Here is a 26,722-nt window from a genome sequence, read left to right on the forward strand (position 1 = left end):
GAGGTTGTTCCTTGTGATAGTTGTTCCACACAGATATCTGGAGACATGGGAGGAGGTGCAATAATCAACTGAATTTTCAAGGCACCAACTAAGTGCAGGTGCACTCACCTGTCAGGAAGCTGAAGATACAATTGATTGTGTAAACAGAGAGCTTGAGGCTTGCTCATCTTTTCTTCTGAGATGTGTGCAGCCAATACAGAAGTAGCAGTGAGCTGTTTGCACTCTGGCAAATACTGCTTTCCCTGCTGACAGGGAGAAAGGGAGATGAGACCCTGTAAAAAGTGAATGCAATCCTTTCAAATCCATAGGGCCCTAAATTTTGAAGATCAGAAATTCTGCTGCTATAAGTGATTTGTTGCATGCTTACTCCTTCTCTTGCTTTCATTTTAATTAACTGCATGATATGGAGCTGCTAACTTTTATTTCCTGCTTTCATTTCTTCGTTTTCAAGTTCATCTACCTAAGAATTTGAATTCTTGAGCTTCAGGCAGCCTTATCAAGATGCATAAACATGGTGATGTGTGTTATTGCAATGCTCTTGTCCTTGATGAAATAAAACTGGTGTTTCCAAAAGGTCACAATATAATTTTTATATCATAAGTTTGTTTACTCTAGGCCTTTTTATTTTTTTTTTTTTTCTTTTCCATGAAGGAAGGGGCAAAGTGTCTATCAGCAGGTTCTGTATGTGTAGCAGAGACAGGTTGAAAAACAGAGGACTTTAAAAAAGCCATCTGTCTGCAGCTGTAGTTTGAATTTCTGAGCTGTGAGGATTGTCTTCCAGTTAATCCCTTTTGCAATCTGTGTGAACTGTTGGGATTTGTTTGTTCCCTTTGTATTATTTTTCTGCGGCTGAGATTACTTCCTCTCCTTTTGTTTTTCTAGATTCTCTTTTTTTTCCTCTCTGTCTCCTTCAACATGTAACAAATATATTATTTCCCCACACACATCCTTGATTTTCTTATTTTGCATGCAGAATATGCTGAACTTGATGGTTTGCTGACTTAAACTTGCTTTTTCTTTCAAACAGGAAATGTGAACATAAATTGGTTTGCAATTTACTTACCACATTTATTCTGTGGTACGGTCTTGAAGCTGGAAAACTAAGGTGATATGTGGAACTGAGCCCTTCTCCTCTGTTACAGATATTTCGATAAATTCCCCAGGGTGTTTATTAGAATTTGCCTCATTTATTTTGTCCTGGGACCTTTTATTTAATTTTGCATATCCTTCGCATTGTGTCAGAAATTATTTCCTTACTGTCATATTTCTAAAAGTGATCTACTTTCAAATGATGGGATCCGTATCCTACTGAGCCACTCGGGTGAACAAAGAGTTACAGGGATGATCATTTCCCTGCCCACCTTCTTTGACTGCACATCAGCTGGCTCCCCATTCAAGCAGTGTGGTAGAGGTGAAATAAGAGAAGTGTGTGTGCAGGGGGGAGAGCAGCTATTTTGGTTAAGAAACAGGGTTCATTTAGGGAGTTGTTGCAAGCTTTGTCAAAAGGCATTTGTCACAGCATCATGCTGCAGGCGTTCCCCTCCAGCCGGATTTCTGTGTACAGCATTCCAGCTCCAGGTGCTGCAGGGCAGGTAAGAGCCACCAGCTAAACTTTGTAGTAGAAATCAGTAAATAAATTATCTCTGTCTACTCCTGCCTGCGCTGACCCCTGTGTGGTAAGCACATTTCTCTCACTCTCAGGATTTTTCATCGAGGTGCACAGAGAGAAATGAAAGAGAAAACAATTTCTGTTTCTGCTCCTTGTTTTTCCCATGTAGAATGTGTTTGGAGAATTGTTTACCTGGAGTGCTTGGTTGGATTCTGGTGAAGATTGTTTGAGCCTGATGGCCAATCCAACCCACCTGTGTCTAGACTCGAGAGAGGGTCACGCGTTGTGTTAGAGTCAGAAAAAATAGTATGTAGTTTTAATATCCTCCTTTTATATAACATATTAATATATTTTAACACAATTATTTTTAAAAAAATGCAGCCTTCTGAATTAAGTCAAACAACATCATTTCTTCCCATTAAATTTTGCCTGCACTTACAATATCCCTGTTCTTCATAAATTGCTTTTAACTAAAGTGGTAAAAATCCCCCCCCACCACCATCCCACTTTCACAGCTTGAAATGCATACAAGAAGGAAATAGCCCAGAGAGGTGAGGGTTTTATGTGTGCCCTAGCTGATAACGTGAAAGATCTTATCTCAGTTTTAATTTCTTTAAAACTATGAGAGTAAATACACCAAAATATGATACAACATCTCTTCTTTTTTTCTTACTAACTGATGCCATCCATGGTCTTTCTCTAGGAAAGTCTGTGTGTTTCTGACTGCCCATCCTACCAAGAAGGTAGGATGAATCGTTTCTACAAATGGGTGAAGCTGTGTTTTTGGAGGAGATGTCTTCTAGGAATATTACCTACAGTTTCTTTAACAGTGACAGCAATTGTGCTGCTCCTGCACTACTCACTGTGTAAGTGTTGCTCCCCAGCATGGTCTGGGTGGGATGGATGTTTTGCACTGTGAAAAGCTCTGAACTAAGCAGCTGAGCACATAATGTGTGTATATAAACTACTGACTTTCCCTTCTCCTTAATGTCTTTGCTAAAGCAACAAAATGCACAGTATTTACCAGTGAGTAGTTGTACAAGAATAGGCATTTTATCGTTAATTATTTTTTGTCACTGTTCATGAATACCATCATTATTGGTATTAAGTGTTATCTTTTGCAGGAACATATAGGAATTATTTGTTTATTTTCTCTTCACTTTTATTTTTTTAAAAACAGAATGGGTACCTAAATTGTTTATGTACTTCCCCAAATGTCAACACATAGCTGTTAAAGCCATGTTTCTTCAGGAGGAGAGTACTGCAAAAATATTGGAAGCTTAACAATGAAATCTTCCTAGTAGAAATGCCTGCCTAAGCCTTTATTCTCCTTCCTTTCTTTTCCTGCTGGGCATTACTCTGTCAGTGGGACTGACTCAGTGCTCTAGTTATTACTGCATGTTTCTCTTAAGAGCTAATATCTGCAAATGCCAAGGACAAGCACATACTTCTGCAAGTGTCCTGCTCTGTAATGTTATTAGGTGTGGTAATTTTTTATCTTTTTTTTTTTTTTCCTCTCAGCTCCAGCATTTTCCTTTATTTATATCAGTGGAAGTGTAGAAATTCCTAATTTGACTTATACAAATGACCTCAATGATCCAACATCACAGAAGTTCATCCTGCAAGCAAAGGCAATCCAAAATTATGTAAGTTTCCACATAAGTAGGGCAATATTTTGTGTTTATACAGAAGCAGTTGGGAATGAGGAGAGGACTCGGGTTAGCCATTTTTTATTTCCCTTGGAAATAGTAAGTTTAAAGCTAGGAAGAGCCTTAGCAGTTTTCAGATTTAGAAATACAGCTAGACCAATGGGGCTGTGTGTCTTAGAGTAAGGTCAATATTTTCTAGGTAATAAGGTTTCAGGATTATGGACAAATCACTTGTCTTGAAGGAAATAGGAGAGTGGGTTTTGTTTTATTTTACTTTATTCATACTCTCTTCCTTCTACATTTTCCTTTTTCTTTTTACTTTCACATCCAAATCAATGCTTCACTTTTTAAAATTTTCCTTATCACTCACAACAGTGCTTGCTTTCTTGCCCTTCTTATGAGTTTCTATTTGTGAGATCAGTGCTGTTTCCTAGGTACATGTGGACAGCAGTTTTGAAGACAAAGCTCTTCTCTGTTAGCTTGTATTTCTCAAAAGAACTAATCTGGTGTCTCAAAGCTGCTCTGTGCACAGCCAATACAAGTTGGTGATACTAGAAGTTCAAAGACTGAAACAAAAATATAAATGTATTCATAAAGACTTTCTTCACAGCTAATTATCAAGAACTGTCTCAATGGCCTTGAATGTGATGTGAAAAAGCAAATTTTTAGTGGTGTTTAATGCACATTTATGATCCTTATCTGATACATTTTGTGAAAATTACGGCCAGTTCTTGTAATTTGGGGGAGGGCAGTGAGGAAGAGGAAGGAATGAAAAGACAAGCACTTTATAGTACTAGAAGTTATTCTGGCACTAAAATATAATTTTACATTTTCTTTTGCTACTATTTCATTATCAGTTGGCAGAAACATATGAATCTTCCTTCTTGGGAAAGTACTACTTGAAGTCTGTAGTGGCTGCTTTCAGGTAGGTGTTGTGTCAGCATATGGTGGAAATTTGAGCTATTCAGCTGTGTTTTCCCCTTTTTCTTTAATGCATTTTAAATTTGCAATCTGGAAGAAAATGCACATCTTTGTAAGAGAATTAAAAATGCAGAAATGCATTTAAGTATATGATCTAAGCTAATAGTGTGACTTCTGTCCTGCCCTGTAGAATTGGTGAAAGAAATGAAGTCTGATTAATTGTTCCTGAGTCTATGGGTTGTTTTGTTGTCTATTAATCTACTTTTAATTTTTGAAATAACAATTCAGCACTTGCAGTGTCTTATTTTGGTTTTGTCCATTCAAATGAAATTCTTTTTTAATGTCTGAAAACAAATCCTTAAATGTGTGATTTGGGGCAAAATACTATTTGAGCTCCTGGTAAGAAATGTAAATCCATTGAGCAGCAGGTTATTACAATCCTGGTAGTTTCTGAAAATCCTGAAGGGTCAGTGCACAGGCAATTTCAGAAGGATTGTGGTGAAATCACTGAAGTAATAACTTGTATGTCTATGCTCAAGGATTCTTTATTTCAACAAAAAATTGTGTGAAATGATGTATCAAAGTAGGAGCATGAAATTGTGCTGTTGTATGGTGCTACTTCCATTAAAAATGAATTGCAATGTGTATGGAGCTGTTGTATGATCTTAAAAGTGTATAATTATACAGCAGGGATGATAACATCCAATTTCATAAAAACTATTGAAGGATTTCAAGGTGTGGTTTTCAGTCTCAGTGTGTAGCTGGTTAAGCTGCATATGTCAAAAATAGTTCTACTGTATAAAAATACAGCAAAAATAATTGTTAAACAAGAGAGCTTTTTGTCACCATGTTTAGCAGCAACTATTGGGCACAGAAGTTCAGCTGGCTATGAAACTGTGCCAGCTGAAAATGCAGACCAGTGAAAACCAAAATAGTAATTAGACTGTATTTATAGTGAATTTTTTTTCCTTTCACAGTGAAGGAGAATCTGGGCTACGAGCTTACTTCTGGAATACATTCTGGGCACCACAAGATATGGTTGCTTCTCTTAAAAAATTAACCCTAGTGAAACAAAAAGAAATCTGTAGTAAACAAGCAATTCCCTTGTTCAGTTCTGTGCAGGAAGATTTTGATCTTGTTACAATGGAGCTTTTTGGTAACAATGTACCTGTCATTTAATACCTATTCTGTCTATTTTTCTTTCTCCACTTCATGTCCTTGTCTTGTGTAGCTGATAATTATTACATTTCAGTTTCAGATTCCACAGAATATGATATGATGTTAAGATCAGGTAATTATACTTCAATCCTAAGTGATACTACTTTGATGGGTAGTGGAAATCTGTGACAGAAAAATGGCATTTTTTGAGTTATTGTTATGTCTGTAGAGCATATGAACTAAACTAGGCCATGGAATCTCCATGTCTTGTGCTTCAAATGAAGGCTGGATGAAAATACCTCATTCTGATATTCTGACTAGAATGTTTGAAAATTTACTAGTTCCCACTGAAATGCAGTGAGCTGTGGCTCCTATTTTTGCCATTTCTTAAAACAAAAAAAGAAAAGAAAGCAAAAAAACACCCAACAAAACCTCAAAAAAAATGAAAAACTGTACATAATTTGGCTTGTGATTAGGCAATTTTGGTTGTATGTTATTAGTGATCAGTCAGATAATGTAGAGTTTTAATTCACTTTGCCTGATTTCTTCATATCGAGCGCATCTCGAGATTTGTCTTCATGTACTTACTGTTCTCATTGCATGGAGAAGGAAGAGAAAATGGCAAAGGAAGCAGTAGGTGTGAGGCAGATATTGTTGCAATTGCATCTGAATCAGCTCCTGCTCGTGGTGGTGAGGCTTTGTACTCCCTTGGCCAGAGCAGGAGAAGCTGATGCAGTCTGAAAAGGGAACAGAGCTGTAAACCTAAGAGCAAAAAGGGACTAGTGGAATCAAGAAATGTGGGTAGATAATTGTTTCTACCTTGTCTGAAATCCTACCCAAGAACTTGCCTTTCAATCTAACAGTTTCTCCATCCTGATCTACACTTTTTTGTAGCAGTATCCTTTGACCTGTATGCCAAGCCAGGTAACAACAGGACTCTAACTCTGATGAATCCCAAAAAGTCTTTTTATCAATGGAGACTGAGAGTTCCTTCTAATTACGTGGTGAGACTGGTAGTTATCACTCAGCATGGTGTCACTCCAGAGAGCTGTGCATCACACCACTTGTCAGCATATGATTTCCTTCTTCCACTGAAGAACAAGATCATCACCAGGTAAGATACAGAGCAAAGATGCTTTACTGAGCTGTACAGAAGCTCTCTGAAACTGTACCAGATGTATAAAATGTGATGTTTGAAACACAACTTAATTAAAAATCTTGGATAGCATGATGAAAAGATCTTCTAAAACAATTGAAAGGGATTGATAAGGTTTTTCAAGTCCACCTCCCTGCTCTTCAGAGGACTACCTAAAACCAAACCATCTGATTAAGAGCATTGTCCAGATGTTCCTTGAACTCTGACAGGCTTTGTGTCATGACCCCTTCCCTAGGGAACATGTTATAAATTTCTGTGGGGTTTATTCTGCACTATGACTAATTCTAATGTGTTCTTTTCCATAAAATTACTCTCACAACTCAAAAAGATAGAGACTTTATTTTAGAGTGTTATATTCTATTACTTTCAGAAAACGTATGTTTTACGGCAGCCCAGTCACAGCTGAATTCCTGTTCATAATAGGAGGTTGGAAGGCTCCATCCTCAGAATCACTGTGTAGTCTATCTAAATAAGTGAGTTCAGATGGTATTTGAGTGGCTACACTGCTCCTACTTTTCAGAGTAAAATTTCATGTCTGAGCACAGATTCCACAAACAAGGAATCTGTCTTCCTCAACCAAATAAATAAACAAGCTGTAGGATCTGAGGATGGATGGTTTCAAGAGGGGAACTTTACTTAATTTTTAGGAACTTTTAGGTAGAGGTTAGCTGGGCATGAAGATTCAGCTAGGAATCTGAAATGCACTTGTTTAGGAGTGCTTTAACTTAATTGAGTAGGTGGTCCTCTTCAGCTCTATTAATGTATTAATTACTCCCTGTGCAACAAGACATAACAGATTGCCATTGTGGCATGGAATGGACACGAGGTTTTTTTTGTCAGGGGCTACTCTCAGACTGTAGCTTAACAGTTTAGTAGGCAGTTTTGTAAGGATTTATGCTCAAACTGTAGCTTAATATTCAGGAGAATCCCATTCCTGATGTGGGCCTGCATCTGTTCTGCTACTTATTATGGATTATTGCTGTGCCTGTTACTCCATTGTGCATTTTTACCACTGGCTCAGCTTTTTAGGACCCATAAATGTAAAGCTGGCCATGAGCATGAAGACACCTGGAAGACAGCAAGACCAACACAGGTGTCTGATGTAACACATTTAAAGAACATTGATGCAGTAAGCTGCGAGATGAAATACAAGAATGTTCATTGATGTCTGTCTATTAAAGAACCAAAACAGAATTGTATGACTGAAATTTTCTTAAAAACCTGATGGTACCTCAAAAAAAAACCTGATTTTTTTGGTTGCTTTTACTGCCACCCTAGAAAATGCATTGTTTTGCATAGGTCTGTTAGTTTTGTGCTTGGGTCAAAAGCAGCCTAGTGACATATTTAAGATGGATACAGTAGAACTAATAAGTATGTCCAATATCTATGACAGCCAGTAACTGTGGCAGCTATTATTTCCTGATGTTGAGGTCTAGGGTCACGTATGGTGACTGAACTGATTCTCTCCAGTTTCTGTAAACTGCAGTAATACATCTGTTCAGTGACAAATCCTAAAATCTGTTCCAGCTGAGATGGTGAGGTGTGCTGTGAGAGTAAGCATCTCACGTGGACAACTCTTCTCACAGCTTGCCTTGCTTTTCTGATGATATCATGACAGAAGGCACAGAGAGAAGATATGCCAGGCTGTTGACTGGGTTGAGGAAGATGCTGAAATATTTCCACATGGAGAGAGGACTTATGTTGTTATTTTATAAATGCTTTGTCAGCTATTATGATAAGAAGGATTTAATAATGTCTGCAGGAGAGGCAAAGCAGAGATTCATTCACTAGTGGCTCACTTCAAACACATAAAAGGAATAGCCTGCTAAAGCAGCAGAAAACTACTTTCAATTTAAGGTTAAAACATTTGATTTTGAAGCTGCCAATCTGGATCTCAGTGACATCAAAGAACTTGATGCAGGGCTGTGATGGAAATAATCTGTTACTGTGAGGTCTAATCTTAATTGCTTTAATTTGAGTGCATGGAAAAAGAGAAACCTGTTGGAAATTTTTAACATATAGGTTCACAGATATGACAGAATATTCTGAGTGAAGTGACCCACAAGGATCATTGAGCTATAAATGAATGAAAAAAAAAAGTCTCAAATATCATATTCCTAAAAGGAATATGATGTGGGTTGCAAAATGGAATAAGCATAAGAGTGAACTGCAGATGCCAGAAATATCATCTCACAAGTAAAAGAGCAACAGGAAGTAATAGCTACCAAGCATGGGGTGTGATAGCTTTTATGACACAAAACCAGGCTGAATGTGGATAGATTGAAAATGTTTTGGGTTTATCTGTTGCACAGATGCTGCACTGGCACTTGCTGCCTTTTCATTCCTAACCTCTGCTTCTCAGTGCCACTATCACCACTGAAGTAACATAATCTGGCATTGCCTTTCTGATGCTTCTATAGGTATGAAAACTCCAGGGCACTTGTTGAGCAAGAAAACAGTGATGTACATGCAGAATGACTAACCTCAATGCTGGGAAGCCCTAGCATCCTGTGTTATAATAAAAGGGAAATAAATAAATATAAAAATAAAAAAATAAGAACTAAAAGGGAAGTGGTAGCCAAGGGAATGCTTCTAAAACACAGATGCCCAGATCAGTGTTACTTCTGCCCTGTTTCCCAGCAAGATGACAGAAATGTGGGAAATGTTTTGGGATTACTTTTTTTAACTCTTTTTTTTTTTTTTTTTTTTTTTTTAATCTTCCAGATGGTGTGGGCCTGGGGCCTGGACTCCTTCTGTTGTGCGTTTGACTTCATCGAGTAATGTGATGTTGCTTACCTTCTCACTGGATCAAAGAGGAGAAAGCAATATATTAAAAGCTCACTTTCAAGCTGTTCCTAAAATCAGTATGTAGCATCTGATGGAAGGACACTTATTACTGGTTTTGCCTCTAAAAAAGTTGATATTGTCTTGAATATATCTGGGGGAGGGAATGGTGGCATATAAAACAGGGAATTATCATTCTGATCCACTTTACAGAAGACTGAGATTTGAACAAAGAGAGAACATCCTTTGGTCTGGGAGACTTTGTCTTCCCAATAATTACTCAAGCCTTCCTTGCTGGTCATTGCATGGGTAACACTGAGTAGTGGCAGAGGAGCAGACAGACAGACAGACACACATATTATCTGTCTGGGCAAAGCTAGATAGCCCCAGTGCCAGAGCAGCTACTTTTGTCATTTTTGGCAATGTATCCGCAGATCATAGAAAATGTGTTTAAAGAACATGGAAAACAAGAGCAAACACTTTTAATTTATCTTTGTTCTTTTTCTGAATGCATTATTCAGTGTAGTTAACTGAATAAGAAAAATGTGTTCCAAACCTAAGATGTACATTCCAAACCTATGAGGTACTATGGATTTTACATGAGGTATTATGGATTTTACTACAGTATTAATTAGTATTAATTTTAGAAGAGATAAAGGGGTTTGACAGGGTCAAGTTTAGCCACAGTTATTTGGTAAGGTATAAGTGAAAGAGTTTTGACAATGAATCAAGGGACTCATTTTTAACATGCGGACCAAATCACTGAGGACAAACTCCTCCAAAGCTTCCACGTTTCAGCTTATGTCTCTCTGCGTGCTGCTTACCCAAATACTTATCCCATGCACATTACTAATTAAAATGGCTTTATAGTTCTGAGGATAAGCATTTCAAATTACATTTAGCCCAGGTTTTCCTACAAGATTTTTTTTTCATTTCAAAATTATCTTATGTTATGTTCAAATTTGCATTCACAATGTTACCTAAAGGGACCCAAAAGCACTAAGGACTGGGTATCTAAGAGAGTCCTTGGTAGAAAATAAAACTTCAAAGGAATTGTTCAAATATGGCATTTGCAAACTGAGAACTGATATACAAACTTCCTTGTTTACATGAAATTAATCCGTTTTCACTTCACTGGGCTAATTGCTTTTTAATTTTGAAAATTCCTACAGAAAAGTCAGAAGTAAATTGGAAGGGGGAGGTTTGTTGCATCCACATCTGGTTGCTTCTTTCACTTACCATGAAAAAATGCTTTTTTAAAAAATAACTTGAATCAGAGGTCTCTTTGTACTTACCCTTAGTTGTAATTTGATCCAAAAAAAAAGAGAAATTCAGGTTTTTTTGGGGGTGGAAGTTAAGTGATTTTCAGTTAATACAGGGAAAATGTGAGTTGAATACTGTCCAAGTGTATTCTTCTAACTCTGTACACACAGAGAAGGGTTCTAGCAAAAGAAGTAAACTCTGCATTTCTGTACAGCTGAGATAATTGTGTTCCTTGCTGATGTATTTCTCTCCTAGTATGTGGTGGTCATTTCATTTCCTGGAATGGGACACTGAGTTCCCCTTATTACCCAAGTTATTATCCACCAAACATCGACTGCACCTGGATCATCAAGGTATGTGCTGGGAACTCTTCTGAGTACTGATGAGTTTTCTTTATCTTAAGTAGACAAAAAACTGGGAGAAATGGCTTTTGATGTGGATGAAACGGAGAAAACCTAGTGAGATCACTGAACCTGACTTCTCAGGCATTTCCTTCCTGTCCTATGTAAGGTGCCAGCTATGGGAGGGAGATATTGCCAACTTCCAGAAGTTTGAGCATTATTTATGACAGCAACAAATTAATGTGTAAGATGACAAATCCCAGCAGCCAGAAAAAAAAAAAATAATCAGAGCTTTTTTTCTATGTCAAAAAGAAAAAAGTGGTCATGTAAATCATGCCTCAGTGTATTTCCCTGAATTCTGCAGAGCCAGGACCTTCTTTGGCTCAGAAATTCACCTCTGAATTTCAAGCAAGTCCTCTGGCAAGACTTAAAATCTGCTCATGATTTCTACCAACTGCCTAATATGTCAGTCTATTGTTCCATTCAGCATTTAGCTACTCTTTTAGTTTCCCTGGTAAAGAAGACTTTTCACGTATATAACTTGATAATTCTCTACCTTTCACAGTATTATTAGCATCTTATAGCACAAAACTCTCACCTCTGTGCAGAAGAGGAACATATGGCATTACAAATCTAGTATGAACCTCAGAAATAGTGCTTTATGCTGGCTGCAGACAGGTTTACACTCCTTCATCAGGCACAGTCTAGGGTCTAAAAAGACTTCTATAGATGTTTAAATTAGCAAAGTTTTTTGGTTATTCAGAGGTGCTAATTTCAATAATAGAAATGCAGTACTCTCAATCCAGTAAAACACAGAAAAACATGGAAGCAAAGGCTGTATTCATTTTATTAATGCACATCAGGGTTTTTGTCTTCTGATTTTTAGGCACCATTGCCTGGCTACAAGCTCTCAATAAAAATTCTTGTAATACAAATTCAAGAGAAGTCTCCAGGGTCCAGTAAATGTGATAAAGACTGGCTAGAAATTGATGGAGTTAGGTGAGTAAATACATTATTTTCTGGCATATTGATTTACACTTTGCAGTTCTGCACATTTAGGCATCCTGTTTTTTTCTTACAGGTATTTACTTTTTCTCTTGTTCCCCTTAGAGCAATAATGTAGAAAACGACAGGATTTTATGCAGCTGCAGCTGAACTGTAAATTCCTGGCTGTGGTCTTGATGTGGGTGAAGAGTTTGTGTAATCAGAAGTTTAATTTTCTTTACCACTTGCTCTTCAATGATTGCCATTGTTACACGAACACTAAAAATAAAGCTATTCAGAGAAATTTGTCTCTTGGAAGGAACATATTGAAACAAGCAACAGCTGTTGGATTTGGCTGAATTATTTAATCCTTTCCTTTTCCTGGATGTGGAACTTTTGGGTTTACAAACCTAAATGGGAAAACTGAAAACAAGCATGCTTGAAGCAGTTTGTGTTTACAAGGCAGATCCTGATATTGATCATCTTGCTGTATTTTGTTTCAAAGTCCTCTAATCCCAAAGAAGTTACAGAGTGGGAGAAATTCATAATTAGGCTTTCTAAAACTTCTGTTGTGTAGCTTTTAACACCAAAATACAGCTGATCCTTATTGCATTATCTTAAAGCTTTTTGACACCACTCAGTAAAATGAGACATAGCTGGATGGTAGTGGACAGTTTGGTTAGAAATTAATATTTCTCACTTTTGCCTTGCTAGATACTGTAAAGCTCTTTCAGAAAACAACAGGAACAGAGAATATGGCTATTCTGTTGCAATCAACTTCCATTCTGATGAGCTGGTCACCCACAGAGGGTTTTATATTGAATACAAAGCTTTCAGTCACACAGACCGTAAGTTGTTAAGCACACGGTTTAATTTTTAAGGCGAAACCCTGCTTGACAGACCGATTGTATACAACTGAACCTAGCTATTTTCTTGACCTTATTGCAGGAGACAAAAGTGTAAAAAGTTCTGTCTTTGGTTGACCAAAGAGAGGTACAAATTTAGACATAAGATGCATTTAGAAGCTAGTACTTATTTTCTAACTTTTATCAACAATTCTGTAAAATGGGGAGCAAAATTTCTCAGCTTCTGTAGATCTGTTATATGGCACTTTGCTGACAGCTTAAAATAGCCAAGCTACAACACGAAAATAGAATGGCAGAAAGCCTCTAAGCATGACTCTTTTGCCAAGCAAAGTTAACCATGAATACTTAATCTTCTCTTTAAAATCATAATTCAATGTGATCTAGATGAGTTTCCAGGTTTAGACAAACTATTTAAGTTTTACTGGCAGTCAAAGAGGACCACTTGCTAGAAGATGTTGCAGAAATATGACTGGGGATTCCTAAATCCCCAGTCTATGTACCTCTAGATCAAGGTTAGATTTTGAGGGTCTTCCAGATGGTGGAACAGGAATTTTCAGGAGATACACATATTTACTTGTGACATTTCTTAAAAAATATGCAATCTCGGATTATTTTACCCAGTTAACATCTAGCTAGGTAAAGTTCTCTGTGATTTCATGAGATCAGTTAATTTTGAGAAGCCTCTTCAAAACCTCAGCTTGCTTGTCAGAATGTAGTTCTGTTCATTGTTGACATAGAAGCATTTAAGTATTAAGGTTTCTGGTGAAGATTTTTGTTTCATGCCTTTCACTCTAAATAAGTGGCACATTTTGTGGTCAGTCATTCTATAAGAAACAAATTTTCAGGGATTTCTTCTTCCACCAGTGCGGGTCTCTTTCTACCAGAAAAAGTTGCCAACTATTTTTAGTTACTCTGGTTTCTGCCTCAAAAATATTTAGGAGTCTAAGCCTAGGAGCACCTTTTTTAACAGAGAAAATCCAGTCTTTATTTTGTGTATCTGCGTGCTCTGTTCCTAGCACTGAGGCAGAAGGCAGATGGCTCCAAGTTATTTAATCAGTTCTTAGTCACAATCAGGAGGCTCTGTATAAAGACTCATCAGGAGGAGTGGAGTGGCTGTCATGTGTCAGTATTAAGTTGATGCAATAGTTTGGTGAATGCTGTCTGAGATTCCAGCATGGATTAAGAGCTCTTGCCTGTATCAGCCTAGCCTGCAGCAGTAGAAATAGGAGAAGGAAAAAGCTAAATTCATGTTTTCCCACATCTTCAGTGCCTGCAGTGAGCCACCTGAGGTCAGTTTTTTCCCCATTGTTGGTTGCCCATCAAAGCACAGCTATTAAATGTCACAGGCTCTGCTCTGAGCTGACCTGGAAAGCAAATGCCATCAGCTGGATAACTTCAGAGAGAGGTGACAAGAAAATGCAGACACTCCTGCTTGGAGCTTGTGCTGGCTGGGTGGTGTGTGCTTTCCTCTCACTGACATCACTGCAAGGCAGTGAACAGGACTAATTTACTCCAGATTGCAGCTGATTAGACAACTGTGGGACAAATGGATTTGGTTCTTCTATCTATGTAGCTCTTAATCTGCCCATGGTGCTAAATGGGAGAAAAGTTCATTTTATTTCACTTGGGCAGAAAGAGGAGTGGTTTGAGCTACTTAGTCTTTCAGAGACTTTTATTTTTCTTGCACACCTGAAAGAGTCAAAGAGAACAAACTTTTTTTGTAAAGAAACAACTTACCATCTATACTAGTAGATAGTTTATGTGAATGTAAAAGAAATTTTTGGTCAAGGGCTGTTTCATACAATACTGCAAGTTTTGGGAAGTGTTCCATAAAGCACTTATTCACATCAGACATCGAGTGTAGTAACACAGAGATTAATGCAGTACTAATTTCTAATTAGTAATTCTAATTTTCATTTCTAATTTCTACAAAATTTTAATATCAGGAAATACATATTTGGAATACTAAAGAGAATGCTTAGTTTTGTTTTTATTTTTCTTTTCCTTAGATGGTCATGTATTGAATACATTCCCTTAACAAATTAAAGAAATGCTTCCTAAAAGTAGTTATGTATCTGTGGTAAATGACTTTCAACCCTTAGAGTAGAGGCAATTAATGTGAATTCAATTCACTAAGGCTATTTAGGTGACTCATTTAATTCAGACTGCTTGATAAAAATCTTTGACAGATTGTGCCAAGTAAGATTTTTTTTTTAATATTCAAATTATTTTACAATTTACACAAACTTTAATTTTAATAATTTTAATATTTCTTCATGGTAGAGTCCTACATTACTTAATTTAGACTGTATCAATATTGCCAGTGTAATTGATTTAGTATTTTTCTAGCTTGTCCTTATATATGTAGACAGAATGTGCATTCCTTCAAGAAATCAGTTCAAATGCTGGAAAGGCTGCCCACATGGTAGTGATGAATTGGATTGGGGTACAGCAATTGTTTGTTGTTTTCTGTAAATGGTTTCTTCCACAAAGTTGAGAACAGAGTTGAAATTATCTCTAAACTACTGCTGGCATACTTTAAGATCACATGAAATATGTGGGTGAAGATGTAAAAGTGTGGAAAAGAGGCTGTGTAATGTGTCTCTTTAAAGAGTGGGAGGTCAGAAAAATCAAGAAGGAATTTTACACCAAGCTTTATAAGTTAACCTTCCAAAGGAAAAAAAAAATACACAAGAAGTAGCCAAAGTAAGCTGTTTGTAAATAGTGAAAATAATATTAAAACCAGCATGGAGATTTAAAATTTCGTTTTAGTTCCCTGCTGTGAGAGGATAAATAAATAAATTGTACTTTGACACTGTTTTATGTGACAAGCTTATCATAAAGAAAATGTGGGGAAGAAAAAATACAGCAAACTGTTTCCATAGAATGACTGGTCAAGACTCATTGCCAAAGAGGAAGGATATTTTTAAAGTCATTCCGCCAGTATTGTTACGGAATGTCACATAATTTTTGTTCATTATCTAAATTATGGATTAGAGTAGATGCTTATGAAATAGGAAAAGTGTTATAGAATTGAAAGATGGATGTATTTAAGAGGAATGTGGTCCTGAAAGGCTGTAGAATATATATGGAGAAAAATAAAAACAAGGATATGAGTCTGCATATTCTGACAGCCAGGAGGGACATCCATGTCCTTGGGAGCATCAGGCCCAGCATCACCAACCAGGCAAGAGGGGATTGTCCTGCTCTGCTCTGCTCTGGGCAGCCTCACCTCGAGTCCTGGGGGCAGTTTTGGGCACACAAAATAAAAAATTAACTATTAGAAAGTGTCCACAGGGGGGTAACAAAGATGGTGAAGGGCCTTGAGGGGAAGCTGTAGGAGGAGCAGCTGAGGTCACTTGGTCTGTTCAGCCTGGAGCAGAGGAGACTGAGGGGAGACCTCACTGCAGTTCCAGCTTCCTGCTGAGGGGAATGGGAGGGGCAGCTCTGATTTCTGCTCTCTGGTGACCAGTGACACTCCCGAGGGAATGGCCTGAAGTTGTGTCTGGGGAAGATTAGGTTTGATATTAGGAACAGGTTCTTCACCCAGAGGGTGGCTGGTCGCTGGAACAGGGAAGTGGTCACAGCCCCAAGGCTGCCAGGGCTCAAGAAGCGTTTGGAAAATGACCTCAAGCACAGGGTGTGACTCTTGGGGGTGTGTGAGGAACGCTGTGCTCCAGGATGGTTTAGATGAATGGAGATGAGAGATCTCTCAAGGCTGCTCTTGGGATATCAGGTTTATTAGGGATGGAGAAAGGTCTTGCTTGGAGCTGCCAGATGCAGCATGTGGAGAGGCTTGAGAGGATGTGGGGGGGGGAGAGACAAGAGGATGCTCTAGGAAAGGGTGGAAGTTCTAATAGGGGGGAAGATCCAAGAGAGGGGAAGTTCCAAGAGAACATCCAGCCCCTCAGAGACCCCTTATCAGGGGGCTTCAAGGTGGGCTGGAACAAGGCTTGGGCCAATGGGGTTACAGGCACTTGATGTTTTAGGGGAGGGTTACAGGTGCCCCATATATTTTGGGGGTTGAGATGGAACAGTATATTTGACTTTTAGACTTATCTGTAGGTAAGGGTATTGTCCAGCCAGTACGGGGGATTGTTTTCATCCTGGCCGTACTATTGTAAATCTTTTGCCAGGCAATTATATTTATCCATCCTTTCCAACAGGGGTGGTGCTGTGCAGGGCCAGGAGTTGAAATGTGAAGTTGATCCTTGTGGGTCACTTTCAACTCAGAACATTCTGCGATTTTGTGAAGATCTGAATGGAGATAATTAAACAAGCATGTGGACTGCCCAAATTGCTTTTTTTGAAAAAAAAAAAAAAAATGGCTGGGGGGGATGATTGTTGCTCAAAATCTGACTTGTGAGTCGAAGTCACAAAATACTCTTTGTGAGTTTTGTTTGTATTTGTTGTTTTGTTGGTTAGTTGTCTTTGTTCTGGGTTTTTGTTTTTTTAGTGTGTCTGGTGTCATACTAGGATGTAAGACAGGGATTTGAAAATTACCAGTGGGTGATCTACAGTACTCTAGTACCAGCTAGAGTGCTGTACCTAAATTAGGCACCACATGTCAAAGAAGAGAGGGAACATCCAAAAGATGCCAGAAACAGTGACCAGAAGGTAACCCAAGGTCAGAGAATACAGCACAAGTCTCTCTGTCACTGGATACTATCAAAACCAAGGTAGATAAATGTCTGACAGAAATGGCTCAGAAACATCCAGGTGACCTCTAGCAGGGAGGGTAGCATGTGGCTGTTGGTCTGCTGTTTGTATTAGAAATTTACAGACCATTTTTCTTCAGGTTGTAATCCAGAACAACTGAACTGTGGTGATGGGAAGTGTAAACCTCAGCATAAGTCTTGTAAAGATGATGACAGCTGCAGGCAGGACAGTGATGAAAACAACTGCTGTAAGTATTTTTAGGTATTTTCCAAAAGATGGTAGAAAGCAGAAGCAGGAATATGCATATTTTAACAGTTGCATGCGTTGTTTCTAGATATTTTTTCCCATGGCATAAAGTAAAAGTTTCATAAGAGTGAACATAAATTATGCAGAGTAAAACTAGGTTTGGGGAGAGTTTAGACAATTAATGAAGAAAAATCCAAGAAAACAAGGATTTTAGTACAAAAACCAAGCCACATGTTGTTGGTGATCCTGTTGGAAGAGCACTTTTCCCCCAGATGCTGCCAGATCAGTATCACATAATTTAAGGAAGAGAAACGTAGTAGGCTGGGGACTTTTGCCACACTGATTTTTATTTTTTTATTGCAGATCACAATGGTTGTGGACATTGCTGGTACTACCAATGGCTCCCTAGTGACTTGCTGCATTTTGCTTATGCAATTTTTGTCTTGCTTTCAATCTTGGGGTAGCCAGGAGTAAATCTTTGTTGAAAAAAAACTACCTCCCACTGTTTAGAGGTCCTTGTAAACAACTGGCAATAAGAATAATAGTAATGGAAGCCAATTGCTGAGATCTATCAGGATTCTCACATAGTAAACTGTGATAGTCCTTAGTCAGAAATTGATAGGAGGGAGGTATGAAGCTCTTCTGCAGTTTTCTCAGTTTCACTTGAAAATGAAAAGATGCTGTGAAGATTTATGATTTGTAATACCAGTAGTGCTGGTGAAGGAAAATGAACAGATCTGAGAAGCCACACTTACTCAGTTAGAGTTGTGTAAAATGGGAGTGTGGACAGTAGGAGTGCCTTCTTTTTTCTCAGGAACAGTGGAGGCTGTAATTAGTGAGATCATTAATTGGAGTGGATCATTTCCTGTCCCCTCTCCATTGAGGGACCAGTTTACACCAGTACAGATTACTTCTTCAAGCAGACTAGAATGTGTAGCTTTGAACAACTTCCAGAATGTGCAAGGTTTTGTTAATAATTTGAAATCATGACTACAAACATGTGACATTATCTTCTCTCTCTTATCTCAGCCTACAAAAGTTGCTCCCCTTATGCATACAAATGCCTCAATGGAAAGTGCTTGCTGAAACCAAATCCTGAGTGTGATGGGAAGAGAGACTGTGCAGATGGATCAGATGAAATGAACTGTGGTAACATTTATTTTAAGATTTGTTAGTTACTTAGGAAACTAAATCAGCAATTTGTGTTATTATAAAGCATTATTGGATTAAGAATTGGTTAAATAAAATATGAATTTTAAAAAAATAATTTTCTGGCAATACTGTATGCCAATGTCTGTCTTGAATTTTGCACTTTTCTTTTAAATCAACTCATCTATTCTGTCTATGATGACTTATTTCATGCAATGCATATTCAGGGTAAGCTGGGTAGGTCTTGCTGCTTTTTTGAGCTGAATGAAATACAGTAAAGCTGTGTTTGTAAGGAGAGAATAGTGACAAGAATGATTCAAATGAACTTTTAAATTGTGCTTAACCTCTTTTGGAGTTACTCAACTCTTTAGAAAGCTACACAGGAAGATAGACAATGACTGCTTTGTATCTGACCTGCCCATTGAGTGAAAATGGGCACTCACCTTTTTACCAATTGCACAGTGAGGTCTAAAGGTAAAAGTTTGTGCCAAGCATGGCGAAGGGAATTAACTGGTGGGCTTTTTACTAATTTATTAAATTATTTCTGTTAGCTTGTGGAAGACACCAACTTAAGGAAACCAGAATTGTTGGAGGTGAAGATGCGAGATCTGAGAAGTGGCCTTGGCAAGCAAGTTTGCAGATGGGGGCACGTGGCCACGTGTGTGGTGCATCTGTCATCTCCAGCAAGTGGCTCATATCTGCTGCCCATTGCTTCCTGGATTCTGATTCTGCAAGGCATGAGGAAATTATACTGTTCTAGAGTATTTGCAGCTTAATAACCTTACAGTGGTACTTTCAATAATTTGCAGAAGCTATTCCTTGCTTAGATAAGTTGATCCAGGTAATAACTTGGTGATATGACCTCACTATGTAAACACTTGGTGTTGTCTGCTGGCTTTACAAGTCTTCAGTTTTTGAAGTTATTCTCTGGTTCTATTGCCAGTAAATCCTGCATGACAGAACACTGTTCTGTTAGATGTAGGGCAAACACCTTTTTTAATTTTTTTCCTTCTTTTCAAAAGGCAGGAGTTTTCTGAGTAATACTATGGCCTTTTATCCCAGTACATGTCCTATATATTGATCAATGAGCAAAAATCTGATTGATGTTCAGTTTAGGTAGTGAAAATTGAAAATGCATACCTCCTACGTGTGTTAAGGAGGAGATAGAGTTTAAGAATATACTTTTATGAGTTCCAAAGCATGATGCATAGCAAGGAGTTGGTTTTATAAATCCAAGAAATTAATTCATTTCATAATAGCAAGTAAAAACATTGCTTAATGTCTTAGCAGACAGAGACTAGAGTGCATCTATCTTCTGAAGTCATATTCTACTCCATGTACTTAGTTTTGATGAATGTCCTCAAATACTGAAAGGTAGTTAAAACGGAGTGAGCTAACATTGCATTGATTTCCAATGGGATGTTCTAAAACCATTTTTTTTTTACAGATACTCTGTTCCAATGGGATGGAGAGCGTATATGGGCTCACATACTATTAATGAAAAGAGCAATCGTGTAGCTATGAGATCAATCACAAGGATTATTGTCCACCCACAGTATGACCAATCTATCTCAGACTATGACATTGCCCTGTTGGAAATGGAGACACCTGTACTCTTCAGTGAGCTGGTACAGCCCATTTGTTTACCCAGCACCTCTAGAGTGTTTCTTTATGGAACTGTCTGCTATGTAACTGGCTGGGGAGCCATAAAAGAAAATAGTATGTTCATTTCCTGGATATGCTTTTTGCAAGTTTGGCTAAGTTTGAAACTCTAACAATGGAATATTTATACTTGTAAGCAAAAAACTCTTCATGTAGTATATTTAGTGTGTCTATAAAAAGCTAGAAAAGATCTCCTTAGCTACAGTCTGTGAATTCTGAATGGTTGCTTGGATAGCAAGTGATAAGTGACAAAATGCATACTCAGGTGTCACAAATCACTGAAATGCAAATGATTATTATAGGTTTACAAAAATGTGCCCATTTTCATGTTCATGACTCATTTAATCTGATGAATTGAACCTTGCAAGAAAAGAGATCAGTAACTATTGCAACTATTGCAGAGAAAGAATTATTTTCCGATTGACAACATGGAGCCATAAGCAGCAATAATTGCAAAAAAAAATGTGGAGGATCTTTCATTTTCTCTGTCTTTATCAAAGGCCTCATAAAGAGTTCTGCCTCTGTGTAGCTTGGAGCAACCAGCTGCAGTGGGAAAGCAGAAAAAATGCACACTCAGAGGGGTGGCAGAGGAGCCTGTGGGGTACAGAATTAAAGTCTTAGTATCATTTGTGAGTTACAGACTGTCCTTTGGGTTTTTTTATTCCTCAGTTGCTTCCCTAGAACTGAGAGGATGGAAAACAATATAGAAATTGCATTTTGTAGGATTTGGATGTTGTTTGAAGCACAGCCACAGTTTCAATAATAACAAAAAGCTTCATGCACAATTTGAATTGGTTTTCAAATTTAGTCACCCTGTGTGCAGTCTTATCTGACAATTTGCATGGCACTTTTACTACTTTCTGGTAGGATAAGGTCATAAGGATAAAGGCTAGGGAAATGGAAAGGTGGTCCATTGGAACATCTATGGCTATAGGGTAATGTGAACAACAGCTTTCAAAAATTTGAAAACAGCAAACAGCATTTGAAGGGAAGGGAATTACTCTGCTGTCATTAGCTGGGTACATTTTGAGTGGGAATTCATTCTCTTTCGTTTTGATAATTGGTATCTCTACAAGAAATTTGTGCCACCTTAACCTCTGCGATACCTTTTGCATTTTTTTTCTAGGTCATCTTGCCAAAACACTGCAGGAAGCTCGAGTGAGAATGATTAACCAAAGTGTTTGCAGCAAGCTCTATGATGATCTCATTACTTCACGTATGCTGTGTGCTGGGAACCTTGATGGTGGTGTTGATGCATGCCAGGTAATCTGGAATGGGTGTCAAAACTACAAAGGAATGTTTGCTTTCACTGGAAAACTCTTCAGAGTTTTAGGTTCTTTGTGTGGTGGATTAAGGTTTTTTTTTCTTTTTTTTTTTGTTGTTTAGTTTTTGGGTTCAGTTTTTTTTTAATTGAGTGTGAGTTTATGGTTAATTTAACATGGCAACTAAAAGCCCATCAAAATAAGGAATAAAATTCATCATAAACTCTCTCAGTATAATTTTGCAAATGCAAGGGGTAAAACATGTCAAGAATTCTTTTTCATCTTCAACACTTATATTTCATACAAGAGAACAAAAATATAAAGACAAAAGTTATCATCTGCGATAAAAGGTCCACCTGTGAATTATTCTATTTGTATTAATTTCCTTTAATCATTTTTTAATATCTGAGTGTGGAATTGCTAAAATACTCTAAAAGTATGATAAGTAATGTATTGTTACAGTTGCAAAGAAATATGAAAGGAAAAGCTTTTGGAACTGCAGCTGCAATGGTGCTTTTTAATTTCAAACATTTATTCATGTGTATAATTACAAGTTGTGACTACATCACAGTGTAGTAGTAGTAGTGTAAATTATAAACCCCAGCTGGTTTACACACACAATCAGAAACTGCTTTTTGGACATTCTTCACCTGTCCTGACTCTGCCATCTTTTTCCTAGTACACTAGTTGTGTACTTCATTGGTGTTCAAACTTCTGATGATGAATATCAACTTTACAAACATGTTTTTAGTATCAGATACCATGTAAAGGGGATAGAATTTTGTTACTGAATATTAGACCAAATTAGAGGCAATTTGGTACAATTTTTCTGTAATATTTTATTATTTTAATGCAATAGGATAACTTTTCAGGATTGTAATTCATGATGGGTCAAATTTCTTTAACAGAGTAGACTATTTGTAGAATTTTCTTGCAGTGTCCAGGACCTAATTAAATTAATTATTATTTTTATTATTATTATTCTGTAGAGTTTGTCTGCAAACTTTGCCCTTGGAATTGTTTTGCTAAAATATGTTAGAGGGGTGGTGTTCCTCCAAAAAAATGTGTTGCTTAAGTAATGCCCTTGAATTTTCAGATGGGAATTTTTAACCAATTCAGCTCTATATCATACTGGCCAATTTCCAGCATGATACACTGTGTCTGAGTTCTAGCATGTTGGACCTTTGGGTCTTTAATTTCTTAGTTTGGGTAGCATCTGTCCTTTCTGTCGCTAGTATCTATATTATGCAATGTATCATTAGTATATATATGATGTAACATATAGAATGTGTTTCATGTACAGTGCTAGAGAGGAATGACACTGGGAGTTCAGGAAAGCCCCACAGCACCCTAAACCCCCTTTACATGCTTTCAGACTTATAAGGGTCCTGTTCTGTTTTACTCCTTCCTGGATATGTTGCACAAGTTCTGTGAAGCTTCCAAATACCTTTCATCTTTAGAGGACCTGATACATGAGAAAGAAAAAAATTACCCTTTCCAACTGTTTTCATATCACTCTAGGATGTTCTTTGATCTTGGTCCCTCTGTTTAGGATCCTTCCTCTCCCCACTGGTGTACAACCCCTTTGGTCTTTCAGAACTGGCTGAGTAATTGGCTGGACTACACAGCCTCCTTTCTCAAGTCACTTTGACATCAGTCTTCTGGATTATTATTATTTATTATTATTATTATTTCTAGTATGACAGCAGCCAGAGAGAAAGGAAGATCTCTGGCTTCTTCTCTTATCTGAAGATAATTTTGTACCACCATAATAGATAATTTTATTTGGTTGGGCGATGAAAGTTTTCTGTTTATTACTCTTTTCTCAGTACGTGGCTTTCTCTGACCTCTTACATGTTTTGGCTGCAGCTGGGGGCTCAAACAACCCCAGGGTCAATTTGGGGGCTGCTGACTGCCTTGTGTGCATTAGGAACAGCTGCAGAGTAGTTGCCCAGAGCTCTGTCAACAGACTAGCTCACAGAAGATTAAAGTAATCAAAGGCAAAAAAACCATTGATAAGCCCAAATGCACTTTGATCCACCGAATGGAATTGAATGGGAATTTTTATTATTCTGCATTGCTGAGCAAACCTGCATGTTCTGTTTGAGAAGCCAGTTCTTATTTGCACATTGCTTAGTCTTTTTTCCTTCTTCTGCTTCTACAAAGTAGTCTACTGTAGACTCAGTCTTGATTATAAAACTGCTGATAATACTTAATTGTCCCTGGTTTGTTGGCTTTTTTTGATTTGGGGTGTGTGGTATCTTTCTGTTTCTATTTAACACACAATAGAAGAGATATGCCTTATAGTAGATTTCAAATTGTAGTAGAATTCCCTATTTCCATCCCTGTCATCTTCTCTCCCTGTTTGGGCTGGTGAGTTATTCTGTGAATCCTGTAATGGGACATTATCAAAGAGTAATATTATAAACTGCTTCTTGCCATTGGCTTTATATTGATAAGTGCACTACACCCATAAGCTAAAATAATTTAATAAATATGACATCTGGCTGGGTACATTATATCAGAAGTAAGTTTTAATTTATATTAAATTTTAATTTGAGAAAAAGAGGGGCAGGTACTTCCTGTTCTTAAATCACCTGGTTTTGTGTTACGGTGCTCTGTGTGTGTGCACTAATGGCTGGACTTCCTTCATTTTAGGGAGATTCTGGAGGCCCCTTGGCCTGCACAGGGAAAGGCAATAGGTGGTACCTTGCTGGCATCGTGAGCTGGGGCGAAGGCTGTGCTCGGCGCAATCGTCCCGGTGTGTACACCAAGGTGGCAGCTCTTTATGACTGGATCCGTCAGAACACAAACTGATGAGCCAAGGAGAAAATGCAGATCCCTTCTTTGTGAAAGCTGCTTCCTACTGTAGTCAATCTGATGATCCAACACGAAAATGCCATTGGCTTCTCCATGGTGAAAGAATATACTTTTTTAATGAAGAAACTATCATTTGTGGTTCATCTAGCAATAACTGTTCAGCCTCAGAGGAACTTCAGATTCCTTATGGATTCATCTTCCTTATGTCTATTTGCAGAAACAGCACTGCCTTAAAAACAAAATAAAATGGATTATAACCTGCAACAAAAATCCAGCCATAGCTCATTCGCAACACTTCTCCTCTCCTTCCTTGTCCCTTGTTATCTATATTTGTTTCCACAAATGCATATCTGGATAAAAATGGCCACATGCCATATATATTCAACTCTTTAGGGATGTTACAGGATTATAAACATAAATAATTATTTCATAGTTCTTGAAAATATAATAGTGTATTGTGTACAAAGCTGAGATTAATTCTTTATAGCTATGTGTGACTGCATAACTTTTACTTTCTTGGCTGTAACTTTTGGAGTCTCTACATGTTTTCTTAAAAATACCAGATATATAGTTCAAAACTGCTAGGATGCAAGAAATTTTCATTAAATAACCGGATGAGTATAATTTAGGTTCTTTGGGATGATGTCTAAATAAAAGGAAGGAATGAAAGAGTTGTAATTCATTAAACAAAAGGAAACTATAATGCTTTCTTAAATTCTCTTTAGAATTTGAACTAACTGTAGGGTTTAATATTTGCAATATGTTACAGGTGTATTTCTCCAGCTCTGGCTCTGGTATCCACTGTGACGTTTTAGCATGTTCCTGGTAGGTTAGGATTGGTTTTCATCTGTTCCTTGGTCCACAGTAAGCAGAGTTTCAGGCTCAGGAAATAATTTTTTTTGGGTATCTTTCTAGGCTGTGCCCACAAGGCCACACTACACTGAAGTGGACATAGAAGGAAAATGGATTTATGTGGTTGGATGCATCCTTGGGCTCAAGAAAAGCAAAATAAGAAATGACAGCAACATTCCTTTAACCCTGGTAGTAAAACTAGGTTTTATCATTTTAATCTCTTGGTGAATTTATTTCTCTAAATCCAGGCAATTTAAGGTTTCCAAAGCTTTTTATGTGACTTCAGAATACCAGTACTTAGTTTAATAAAATAATTGTCTAGATGGCCTAAAGACCATTTAGATGGTCTTTAAGCTGTGCTCAGTATTTGGAAATGTTTAGCTTTCACCTTTAATATAAATATTTTAAAAATAAGCTGGCAGTTTGTACACCTTTTCTTGCTGTCCACAGAGCACGCTCACTCTGCAGTATGTACGTGACCTTTGTTTAACCTTTGTTTAACCTTTGGCACCATGTGGGGAAAACAAAAAAAGAAAAGAGAAGAGCCAGCACTGTAATCTGCATGCAGTGAGATTTCTCTTTTTAACAATGCTATTGCTTTTCCTTCCTCTCTCCTGTTGGGCATCTTGCCCCAGCTTGTGTCAAACTTACAGCACAAGCTATATTCAAAGCCTGTATGTTAGCAGGGTTTTTTCTTTAGTGGCTACTCAGTTATTCACATCTTCCTTTTTAATAAACATGCTAAAACTGCAAGGGGCTATGTTTTACTTGTTTGGATGTGCCTCTGAAACTCTAAAGTCCAGGTTTAATCAGAATTGCATTGGTGCCTTGGACTTTCCTGTTTTTGTAAAGTTGAAGGGTCAGAATTTCACATGGAAGAAATGCACCAAGTGTGGAAGTTAGATCCCCCAGATGAAAGAAAGCCTTTTTCAGCAGCTTCTTCATAAATATATAAAATAAAATAAGGACTTTGGCCTTAGCATGGTGAGATCTGTGTAATCATTAACTCTTTGTCTTAGAGGAACAGTTTTTGTTTCATAAAATCTAGTAGAAAGGTCTATTGTGAGTAGAAATTAAATAAATGAACCTGATATTCAGCAGGAGTAGTGAGAACCAGATAAAAGCTTTTCTAGTGTAAGATTTTGTGGATCCAGATACATGTTCTGATCTTGATGACTGCTCAGTTTCACCTTCAGTCCTCCAGAGTTTTAAAGATTCTCAGAGCCAAAAGGTGTGATGTATACAATGTGTATTTATTTTTACTTGTGGAATAAACCCAAGACATGCTCACTTTCATGGAGTGCCTTTGCCTGGATGGGTGTGATGTGACATCAGGAATGC

The 26,722-nt window shown here is 37.6% G+C and overlaps 1 protein-coding gene across 6 annotated transcripts; it reads left to right on the forward strand.

The window, feature by feature from the left end:
* The first annotated feature begins 24 nt into the window (after positions 1 to 24).
* On the forward strand, positions 25 to 26,671 carry LOC110473120 (suppressor of tumorigenicity 14 protein-like). Of its 6 annotated transcripts, none has more exons than XR_014955563.1 (16): positions 25 to 2,475; positions 3,131 to 3,255; positions 4,116 to 4,183; positions 5,157 to 5,470; positions 6,232 to 6,451; positions 9,218 to 9,357; positions 10,796 to 10,893; positions 11,768 to 11,880; positions 12,580 to 12,713; positions 17,530 to 17,637; positions 18,666 to 18,785; positions 19,337 to 19,520; positions 20,233 to 20,504; positions 21,574 to 21,710; positions 24,368 to 25,354; positions 25,445 to 26,671. XR_014955563.1 is itself a non-coding variant. In XM_085579953.1 (16 exons), exons 5-16 carry the CDS (start codon positions 5,392 to 5,394, stop codon positions 24,524 to 24,526), a joined length of 1,764 nt encoding a protein of 587 aa, XP_085436079.1. In that variant the 5' UTR covers positions 25 to 1,592; positions 2,313 to 2,475; positions 3,131 to 3,255; positions 4,116 to 4,183; positions 5,157 to 5,391; the 3' UTR covers positions 24,527 to 26,671. The 6 variants fall into 6 exon arrangements, 4 of the variants coding, with proteins under 4 accessions (XP_085436079.1, XP_085436242.1, XP_085436130.1 ...); XM_085579953.1 differs by having other exon boundaries at positions 25 to 1,592; positions 2,313 to 2,475; positions 24,368 to 26,671; XR_014955567.1 differs by having other exon boundaries at positions 20,233 to 20,413; positions 24,368 to 26,671.
* Positions 26,672 to 26,722: the final 51 nt, after the last annotated feature.

This window comes from Lonchura striata, chromosome 1 (assembly GCF_050655825.1).
Source record: "Lonchura striata isolate lonStrDom1 chromosome 1, ASM5065582v1, whole genome shotgun sequence".
Classification (NCBI taxonomy): Eukaryota; Metazoa; Chordata; class Aves; order Passeriformes; family Estrildidae; genus Lonchura; species Lonchura striata.

Coding starts and splice junctions, on each gene's coding strand:
- LOC110473120 (XM_085580004.1), top strand. CDS start 5,392: ATGTCCTTGTCTTGTGTAGCTGATAATTATTACATTTCAGTTTCAGAT. Junction 6,452..9,217: donor AAGAACAAGATCATCACCAG/GTAAGATACAGA, acceptor TTAATCTTCCAG/ATGGTGTGGGCCTGGGGCCT. Junction 10,894..11,767: donor ACTGCACCTGGATCATCAAG/GTATGTGCTGGG, acceptor TCTGATTTTTAG/GCACCATTGCCTGGCTACAA.